Source organism: Callospermophilus lateralis, chromosome 19 (genome assembly GCF_048772815.1).
Source record: "Callospermophilus lateralis isolate mCalLat2 chromosome 19, mCalLat2.hap1, whole genome shotgun sequence".
NCBI classification, from domain to species: Eukaryota; Metazoa; Chordata; class Mammalia; order Rodentia; family Sciuridae; genus Callospermophilus; species Callospermophilus lateralis.
The window spans coordinates 22,073,536-22,083,747 of NC_135323.1; the positions used below are offsets into that span (position 1 = coordinate 22,073,536).

Genomic DNA, 10,212 nt, shown 5'->3' on the forward strand with positions numbered 1-10,212 from the left:
GCACATGCTGTTGCCTCTTTGGATATTAGTCTAGGTCTCTGGTTGTCAGGCTGAGCAGAGAGCTTTTTTAAAAAATATGATGCCTGTGCCCTTTCTGATGGAGGGCTGCCCTGGGCATCAGTACTTTTTAAAAAAGTTTCCCAGCTTCTGACTTGCTCCTGGGTTAAGACCCACAGTTCAGTTCTCAGGTCTATCTACCAGAGTGGCTGCAGGACAGCTGTCCTTGCCCATCTCTGAGTGTCACTTTTTTTTTTAGAGAGAAAATTTTTTAATATTTATTTTCTAGTTTTCGGCGGACACAACATCTTTGTTTATATGTGGCGCTGAGGATTGAACCCTGGCCGCTTGCAGGCCAGGCGAGCGTGCTACTGCGTGAGCCACATCCCCAGCCCCGAGTGTCACTTTTCTACCTTGAGTTCTCAGGGTGTTGGTCAGGGGAAAGCTTTTGGTTAGTTTGGGGCTGGAGTCTCTGTCTTGCTTTCTTCTCTTTCATCAGAATCTTGGGAAGAGGCTATTTTGGAATAGCCTGAGGCACCTCAGGGTTGGGGAAGGGCTTAGTGTGCAGACTGACTGGGAGTGCTGAGTCTGTTTGGGGCTTGGGCCTGGGTTTCATTTTCCTTGTTCAATTGTATATCATTTTCCAGGTTTCTACCTTAGAGTCTAGTTGGGCTCAGAGTCCTCTGTCTCTGATTTTTTTTTTTTTTTTGGGGGGGGGGTCTAGTAATGTATACCTCTTGGAGTCTCTGTATTTGATTGTCTGTCAGGGTCTCCAAGGGAAGATCTCTGAACCTGGGATCTGACAGATCCTTAGAACAGCACTCCTGTCCCCAGCTCAAAAATTCTGTCAGCTGACTAGCCTCTCAGGAATGCCCTGGGTGGAGGGGCCTCTGTCTAGGACTTAATACTGGCTTTGGGCCGGGAGTAGTCTGTGGTTATGAGTTTCATTAGACAGGGACTCTACAGCCTGATCTGGAAGAGCCACTTCGGGCTCTGGCTCTGGCCGCCCTGTGCTCAGTTCAGTTTAGGCCAGTGCCGGGTGTGGCCGTCTCCGCGGCAGACCAGCGGGCTGGGTTTGGGTGGGCCCCGGTGCTCTCTTTTCGTCCACGCCCCCACCCCGGGTTCCCCGGTTCATCGTCACTCCCCCCATCCCCATCCCAACGGGTCCCAGCTTCCTTACATGGTCACGGCCCGGCTTCCAGCTCCCGGACGTCCCCCCGCCCCCCGCCCCCACCGGACACGGCCCCCGCCCTGCTCGCCCCGCGCCGCCTGCCCGCGCCCCGCCATGGAGGATCTGGGTGAGTGGGGCCCGGAACCCGGGGTCCCCAGCTTCTCACCACTGCCTGGAAAACGCTTCCCCACCCTTGCACTCCGCACATCTCCCCATCCCTGTCTTCTCACTCCTGCTTCTTTCTCTGTCCGCTCGAGACTCCTTTCCGACTCCACTCCACGTCCCCCTTCCTGCCTCTCCCTTCCTGCCTTTCCTGGGCTGGCCGCTCCCTCCCTTTTCCTTCGCTCGGCTCCTTCAGTTCTGACTTTGGATGGTCAGGGAAGTGCAGCGCCTGGACTAAGAGACTCCGGGAAGGGAGGGGTTAAAGGAGCCTTAGGTTCCAGGGACTGGGAAAGGAAACCGGAGAGGTGTGTGACATCAATTTTGGAAATAAAAGTGACCAGCGGGCCTGCGCCAGGATTTCGGGAAGGAAAGAGTTAAGGGCTCCTAAATATGGTAAAGGTCAAGTCCTTGGGGCAGGATAGAGAATAATAATTGAGGAGTACCAAGATGCTACAGAAAAGTAAAGGGTTCCACTAAGATGTCCAGAGAGGAAGAGTGAAGGGGCAGGGGCTTCTAGATTCTGGAAGGGAAAGGGTTCAAGGCACCCGGATCTAGTGTGGGATGTTTGGGGGCAAGAAGAAGGACCCAGGTATCTTGTCCTCTCTTTACTGAACTGGGGCAGAAAGGCTGTGTCTTCCATGTGAGAGAAGATGTTCAGGCACCCTACAGTAGAGGGTGCTCCTCAGTAGAGGGAACTGGTATTGGTACCTGGGAGAAGAAGGGAATCAGAAAGCTGGTCCCAGCAAATTCACCAATGAGGAGTTTAGGGTGGGAATCAGTGGGGCTGGGAAGTGGACCGGCTGGGCGGGGGCCTGTTTAGATAGAAGGAGGAATTAGCAAGTATCAGGAAGTTGGGTGCCAGGCAAACAGCCAATTGAGCAATTTAAAGTGGATCCAGATTTGGCTTGAGTAAAGAGTCAATTTTGACTGCATTGGAAAAGATGTGGAGAGTAAATGAAGCAGGTGGTTGGGTTTGTGCTGGACTCTGGGTTAGCTAGTCTGGATGTCTGCTCATAAATACTCCTTGCTACCCTTCCACTTCTCTGCCTTGGTCTGGCCCCATGTTTATGCTTTTTGATCTCTGCTCTTAATATTGGCTTCTGCCCTTTCCAAATAATGCCTACTTGGAACTATTATCCTCTAATCAATTAAGGCCCTGTCTTTGCCCTTAACCTTAACTCCTTAATCTCTCACCCTGAGGGCCTCTCCCTGCAGATGCCCTGCTCTCTGACCTGGAGACCACCACCTCACACATGCCAAGGTCAGGGGCTCCAAAAGAGCGGCCCCCAGAGCCACTCACACCTCCCCCACCCTATGGCCACCAGCCGCAGGTGAGATAAGATATGGGGGTCTGGGGCAGCCACTCTGGCCTAGGAGAATTTGAGCCTGTGTGGGGCAAAGCACAGACCTGTCATTCCACACATGGTGTCTCTTCTCTCTGTAGACAGGGTCTGGGGAATCTTCAGGAGCCTCTGGGGACAAGGACCATCTATACAGGTGAGGGACCTAGGAAATAGGGTACTGAGAATGGGAAGCCTCTTGAGGCTCAGGTGAGGAGGCTTGGATTACCCACTCCTAAACTCAAGCTCCTACCCTGTTTCTCAGCACGGTATGCAAGCCTCGATCACCAAAGCCTGCGGCTCCTGTGGCCCCTCCATTCTCTTCTTCCAGTGGTGTCCTGGGCACTGGACTCTGTGAGCTAGACCGTTTGCTTCAGGAACTTAATGCCACCCAATTCAACATCACAGGTACCAGGGTTACTGAAACAGACTTTGATGGGATGGGGGCAGGGCAGGGCAGAGACTAAGGGGCACAGACTTTCTAAATGTCCAGTTAAAGGGACACAAACCTTTGAATAGGAGGGTGGCTTGAACATGGCCCCATGCCCACTACTTATTTCTTATCTCTCCAGATGAAATAATGTCTCAGTTCCCATCTAGCAAGGTGACTGCAGGGGAACAGAAGGAGGAACAATCTGAAGACAAGAAAAGACCCAGCCTGTGAGTTTGGCATTGTTGGGAGAGCTGGGAGAGAAGTGATGGGTCTTGGATGTTTGAGTTATTAGAGGGAAATTACTCTGGGAGGCTCTGAGATGACACCAAATATGATTTTGCAGTCCTCCCAGCCCACCCCCTGTTCTCCCAAAGCCTTCAGCCACCTCGGCCACTCTGGAGCTGGATAGACTGATGGCCTCACTCTCTGACTTCCGTGTCCAGAACCATGTGAGTCAGGCCAGGTGTGGGCTAGTGTGAACTTTGACTCCTTGACCTATTTTAGATCCTTCCACATCTACTGCCTTGTTGACTCAACTCTTATGTCCTCTCTACTGTAGCTTCCAGCCTCTGGGCCAACTCAGCCACCAGTGGTGAGCTCCACTAATGAAGGTTCCCCATCCCCTCCAGAGCCAACTAACAAGGGCAGCCTGGACACCATGTTGGGGCTGCTCCAGTCTGACCTCAGCCGCCGTGGTGTTCCCACCCAGGTCAAAGGTCTCTGTGGCTCCTGCAGTAAACCTATTGCTGGGCAGGTAAGTGGATTCCTGTGAGAAAGGAGATAAATATCCACAGACCCATCCTTATTGAGAATCAGGTTCAGGGTTGTTCCCGTTAAATAAATAACAGTGTAAAGGGAATATTATTTATTTATAATTTTTGTTTTTCTGATTTTTTTTTGGTGCTGGGGATTGAACCCAGGGCCTTGCACATGCTAAGCATGTACTGTACCACTGTGCTATACTCCTAGCCCACTATTTATGTTTTGTGGGTGAACTGAATCTCTGACTCACACAGCAAATAAGTGGTAGAGAATTCCAATCTAGTTACTATTGTGGTCTTACTGTCTGCCAGGCACTGTGCTAGCTCCTTTCAAATCCCTATCTCACAAAAGGCTCACTGGCTTTATTCAGCATGTCTCAGGCATCCACAGGCTTTCTTTTCCCCTTTAGAGTCTGGTCTGGTCTGGGAGCTCTGATTCTTGGCTTATGGACTGAGCAGATGTCGCTAACAACAGCTGTGCCACTGGTTGACCTAGAGTCTCCTGATAGATAATGTGCTTGATTCCTATCCCAGAATTGCCAGTCTCAGCAAAGTTGGGTGGCATTGACTTTCATGGGCTCTAGGCATTTTCATCTTTATGGGTTCCTTCTGCTATTTAAAAAAAATCATACCTGTGCTGTGTTGGTATAAAGATGAAAATATTGACATTATCTATTAAATCATTTTCTTTTTAAATTTATATATATATATATATATATATATATATATATATATATATATATATATATATTTGTTGCAGATGGACAAATATCTTTATTTTGTTTATTTACTTTTATGTGGTGCTGAGGATCGAACCCAGGGCCCTGCACATGCTAGGTCAGCACTCTACTGCTGAGCCACAACCTCAGCCCCTTAAATCATTTTCTTTTAGTTCATTTTTTGTTTTTCTGATTTTGAAAGAAATTAAAACCTTCCCATGGGCCCCTAAAAGTATTGTGGGTGTACACACTGTGCCTGGCATACCTTGTGGATAAGTCAATCCTGGGGCAAAGTTGGAAGAACTGAGTTGAATCTCCCTCGATTACAGGTTGCAGGACCTTGAACGTTAGATTTTTCATCCTAGTCTTTCAGAGATAAGTCTTGAAAAGTGCCTTGTAAAGTGCCCAGTGCTCAGTGGGCATATGGCAGTCCTAGGGCCACTTGGTCCCAGACCTCTCCCCCAATCTCAGGTGGTGACCGCCCTGGGCCGCGCCTGGCACCCTGAGCACTTCGTTTGCGGTGGCTGCTCCACCACCCTGGGAGGTAGCAGTTTCTTCGAGAAAGATGGAGCCCCCTTCTGCCCTGAGTGCTACTTCGAGCGCTTCTCTCCACGATGTGGCTTCTGCAACCAACCCATCCGACACGTAAGCCCCGCCTGGCCCTTTAGATTGCATATTTGTCTCATCTAGAGCACCTGTGAAGTGGGCGTCACCCTGATTGGTTCCACCTACCCACCTGCACCTCCACCGCAACTCTATCACTCCACAACCTCCGTGGCCCCTTGGACTTGGCTTTCTCTCTTTGACTCTCTAGAGTTCCGTGTTAGATCTTATGCCCCTCAGACTAATTCCTCAGCCCAGTCACCCAGGTTCCAGGCGGGAGCAGGAGGGGAAAAGGGACCGAGGGCCTCGCTGAGTGTTCCCTTTCCTTCCGCGTAGAAGATGGTTACCGCCTTGGGCACCCATTGGCATCCAGAGCATTTCTGCTGCGTCAGCTGCGGGGAGCCCTTCGGAGATGAGGGTGAGAGCTGCGCACCCACCTTAACAGCCGCAGATTCACTGGCTATCTTGCCCTTCCGGGACTTCTGAGGGCCATGACTTTTCTCCTGGCCCTATCCTCTCCCACACGGGTTCCCATCCCATCCCTTCCCATTCTGCTCTCGCACCAGACCCATCCCTGAGTCCCTACCACTCACTCTCACTGCCCCTCTGTTGGTGCTGCAATCTCAGATCTTTACAGGTCTTCAGTCCTGCCCGCACCATTTTTTTTCTAGTCCATTCGATTCTCGCTCCTAGGTTTCCACGAGCGTGAGGGCCGCCCCTACTGCCGCCGGGACTTCCTGCAGCTGTTCGCGCCGCGCTGCCAGGGCTGCCAAGGCCCCATTCTGGATAACTACATTTCAGCGCTCAGCGCGCTCTGGCACCCTGACTGCTTCGTCTGCAGGGTGCGGTGATGTGGGACCCGACTTTGCAAGGAAGGGTCAGCGGGAGGCAGGACTAGGAGCCCAGGGCGGGGCGAGGCTTAGCAGGGGTCGCGGGTGAGTTATTCAAGTACTAACTAGTTATCAGGTCCGGGCTTTGGCTGCTGACTCATTCTTTCGCGGCCTTCCTTCCCCAGGAATGCTTCGCGCCCTTCTCGGGAGGCAGCTTTTTCGAGCACGAGGGCCGTCCGCTATGCGAAAACCATTTCCATGCGCGGCGCGGCTCGCTGTGCGCCACGTGTGGCCTCCCAGTGACTGGCCGCTGCGTCTCGGCCCTGGGCCGCCGCTTCCACCCGGATCACTTCACTTGCACCTTCTGCCTGCGCCCCCTCACCAAGGGCTCCTTCCAGGAGCGCGCCGGCAAGCCTTACTGCCAGCCCTGTTTTCTTAAGCTCTTCGGTTGATCCGCAGAGCTCCCCGTTCGTGAGGCCATGCTCCCGCAAAGAAAACAGCGAGTCCTCCAGACCCCAAGGTCCTGCTTTCTGAACTTATGGCTGTTCCCAACTCCCGCTCTTTGTAGCCCCACCTGCTGAAGAGAGCCGTCCCTAAAGTACACTACGTCCCCCGGTGGCCAAGTTCAGAAAAGGCCCCACCCATCCTAACCCACACGCCCAAAGAGGATCTTAGGCTCAAGAGAGATCCCGAGTGAGTCCTTCACTCTATTCCCACCCTTGAAACAGCCTCCAGACTGGAGGAAGCGTCCTAGCAATTCCGACCAATCAGAGGCCAGATCAGGACATCCCTGTTTCCCGCTCCCTCACCATTTGTGCACTTTTTTCTACGTACATAAATACACATTCCACGTCTCATTGGTGCTGTGTCTCTGCGCCGAAGAACCTTGCCATCAAAGTCCCCGTCCCTTCTGCGGCTCGGTCAGGAGTTAAGTTCTAGGCCACAACCCTGTGGCCAGAGCAGGAACTACAGCCTCAGATCTTAACTTGGGTATTTCAAATTATCAGTTGAGCCCCAGGCTGAAAAGGGTAGCCACCTGCGCAGGATTGTACAGATAGTGGCAGAACCAGGACAGCAGCCTGGGGCCCCATTGAATCTTCCTGCCCTCATTCCTCCTTTCCTCAGCTTCCTCTATCCTTGAAATAAGGAAATCGCTGTTCTTTCTTTGGTTTCCAGATTTTTATCCCCTTAAAGTAACCTCAGAGATTGTGCTCCTTCCATAAGTGCCAAGTTATATCCACCGTTTGGATCTGTGCTCTTTGCCTCTTACTAATATTAACTCCCCCACCCCCATATGTTCTACCCCCTGTAGGTGTCATGTAGACATGGCAGGGAAGTCAGCACGTTCGGACTCATTATTTACTTTCCCTGCTGGTTCATCAGTAACTGCTGAGTACACAGAGATAAGTCATGCCTAGGCAGAGCTTCCCAGGCTGGTGGAAGAGATGGATAACACGTGGTGTGGCCAGGAGAGTGACTGAGGGAAGCACTGGGGGCTGTGGGAGATGGAAGGAGGCTTCTAAATTAGACCAGGAGTCAATGAGGGCTTCCTGGAGGAAGTGATGCCTGAGATAAGTCAGAGCAGAAAAGGGTGGGACCAGGAATTTTCAGGTCTGGAGGAGTTCTGACTCCATGGAAGTCCCCAAATCCCAGAGACCTTTATGAGTCTTAGAACCTTTACCTTGGATCCTGCAGTTCCTTAGGGAAGGTACCTAGACCCCTAGGAATACATGCTGGCCTCTGGCAGATCTTCCGATCTTTCCTTTTCCAAGTCTTCCTGGTTCTTCCCAGTTCTGCTTTTTCCCTACCACATATCCTCCTTGGGGAATGCTGTCCATTCTCTAGTGTCAACTACCTCGCTCTCTTGAGGATGCCCAAATTGGCCATCTCCAGTCTTGATTCATTAATCCACCAAATTTTTACTGAGTACTCACTGGGCAAGACTTGGTGGGGGTGAGGGACAATGGGTAACCCAGCAGATGTGGCTCCTTCTCAGCGAACTAAAATCTAGTAGGGAATAAATACATGAGTGACAAGTGTAATGAAGGAAAAGGACCTTCCCTGTCAGCTCTTCCCCAGTTTCTATCTCATGGCACCTCCCTAGCTTCCTCATAGCACTTATCATTTATGAATAGGTGTTTGTTACTTGTTTTTGTCTGTTTCTGAATCTGGAACGAAAGCTTCTGAGAGCAGGCAACCTGTTTGTTTGGCTGACCATTGTTTCTCCAGTGTCTGGGATGGTGTCTAGTATATAATGAGTGCTCAATAAATGTTTGTCAAGGAAGGAAGGAACAGGGAAGAAAGGAAAGGAGGCAGAGTGAAAAGGGGAAAAAAAGAGAACTAAGAGGAGGTGGGGAAAGAGCCAGGGAGTTGGAGAAAACCTCTGTGAAATGTAATGTCTAGGCTGAGACTTGAAGATTGAGAACATGCCAGCCAAGCAAAGAGCCTAAGAACATTCACTCAAGGCAGAAGAAACAGCAAATGCAAAGGCCAGGGGGTAGGAAAGAGATTGGCATATTGGAAGAAAGGAAATAAAGCCAGTGTGTCTGGGTTAGAGTGAGCTATGCCAAGAGTAGCAGGAGATGAGATGGAAGAGAAAATGTTACGTCATGAAGGGCCTTGTAGGCCCTTGTTTAAGGAATATGTCATTGTTTAAGGAATATGTCATTATTCCTTAAACAATAAGGCACAACAACTATTTATACAGCATTTACATTGCATTAGGTATTACAATCTAGAGGTTATTTAAAGTATATGGGAGGATGTGAGTAGGTTATATGCAAATATTATGCCATTTAATCCAAGGGAGTTGATTGTCTCTAGTTTTTAGCATCTTCAGGGGCCTCCTGAAACCAATTCCACACAAATACCAAGAGATGAGTGTACATCAAATTTCCATAGGCTGGAAAGCTGGTGACCTCTGCAAGACTATACAGATAGTGGTGAAGCCAGGACAGGAGCTCAAGCTGGGGTCCCAGTTGTAAAGAGAGAGTAGCAAGCAAGGTGCAGCGGTAAAGTTAAAGGGCTGCTCCTCTGAGCTGCCAGCTTTATATTTATATCCATAGGTTACATTAGGTCATTGATGTCATTAGTACATATTGCTCAATGTATAAAGTTACTATGCTGTGGGCAGGTTTAGATGCAGTGACACATTGGTGTTGTCTAAGAGAGTTCCTTTATTCTCAGAAGCTGAGTGTTTGAGATTAAGGTTGAGGCTGATAAGACTCTAGTACAGAGCCTCCTCCCAAAGGACATTACCATAGCAGCTAGGCACTGAGCATGTATTCGTCATCTTACTAGTTCCAGGGAGAAACCATAGAATATCCAAATCAGAGCACCTGTTACCCTCCAGGAGTTTTCTCACCAGAGGAACACTGCCTTGTACATATCCACAGCCAAATTCCTTACACCCAGTGAATCTTCTCACCTCCATTCCTCCCTCTTCAGCTCCCCATATCTTGAAGTAAGTGTGATTTGCTCCCCATTATCTGCCTATTTTGGTTTCAAACTTTTCTCATCTGAGGGATTTATTTTGAAGGAAACCATATTAAAACATTTCTTAAGCAAATTCATCATATTCCCTAAAATATTTTTCTCTGTTTCCCATAGCAAGGGTGATTGTAGTTGCCATAATCAGATAGGAGTCCCCAGCCTCCATTTCCTGACTTCCAAGTCTGGTCAGTCCTAGAAAGGCAGATGTGCAAATAATCACCATCTTTTCTTACATCTGGTCCTATGCTGAGCAATGGGAGTCTAGGGATGAATTGGATCAGTCCCTGCTCTTGAGGAGTCTCTGGTTTGTTGGGGAGACAGACCTGGACAAGGGTCACACAATGTGCTCAGATATCAGAAAAATCAGAGAAGTCTTTCTTCAAGAGGTATCATAGACTAGATACTGAGGACTGAAGAAGAGATGGCCATTTGGGAAGAGGGAGGTGCTCTAAGCAGAAGGCACAGCAAAGTTAGAAGGGCATGAAAAATTTCCAGTTCAGGAATAAAAAGAGAAAAAAAAAAAAGATAAAAGAAAGTCTGGGTTGGATAGGGCAAGAAAGTGGTAAGGAAACTGTGACTTCATTCTAGTTTTGGTATGGAGAAGCTATGGGGCTAGGTAGGAATCAGGGCTTGGCAGACCTGGAAAATTGAGCCAAGGAGCTTGTACTTCTCCTGAGTGTCTTGGGGAGCTATGGAGGATTTCT

The 10,212-nt window shown here is 49.7% G+C and overlaps 1 protein-coding gene across 4 annotated transcripts; it reads left to right on the forward strand.

Annotated features, from left to right (window-relative positions):
- Positions 1 to 1,229: 1,229 nt before the first annotated feature.
- Positions 1,230 to 6,873, forward strand: Tgfb1i1 (transforming growth factor beta 1 induced transcript 1). Of its 4 annotated transcripts, XM_076839762.1 has the most exons (12): positions 1,230 to 1,295; positions 2,546 to 2,661; positions 2,775 to 2,827; positions 2,936 to 3,078; positions 3,243 to 3,330; positions 3,447 to 3,552; positions 3,663 to 3,695; positions 3,813 to 3,857; positions 5,055 to 5,228; positions 5,523 to 5,604; positions 5,880 to 6,028; positions 6,202 to 6,873. In XM_076839762.1, exons 1-12 carry the CDS (start codon positions 1,283 to 1,285, stop codon positions 6,466 to 6,468), a joined length of 1,269 nt encoding a protein of 422 aa, XP_076695877.1. In that variant the 5' UTR covers positions 1,230 to 1,282; the 3' UTR covers positions 6,469 to 6,873. The 4 variants fall into 4 exon arrangements, with proteins under 4 accessions (XP_076695877.1, XP_076695874.1, XP_076695875.1 ...); XM_076839759.1 differs by having other exon boundaries at positions 3,663 to 3,857; XM_076839760.1 differs by lacking the exon at positions 1,230 to 1,295 and adding an exon at positions 1,471 to 1,723 and having other exon boundaries at positions 3,663 to 3,857.
- Positions 6,874 to 10,212: the final 3,339 nt, after the last annotated feature.

What these genes read in the sequence shown, in the direction of transcription:
- Tgfb1i1 (XM_076839759.1), top strand. An exon ending in GACAAGGACCATCTATACAG is followed by an intron (nt 2,828 to 2,935) that starts GTGAGGGACCTA and finishes CCTGTTTCTCAG; the next exon opens with CACGGTATGCAAGCCTCGAT. An exon ending in CACCCAATTCAACATCACAG is followed by an intron (nt 3,079 to 3,242) that starts GTACCAGGGTTA and finishes TTATCTCTCCAG; the next exon opens with ATGAAATAATGTCTCAGTTC.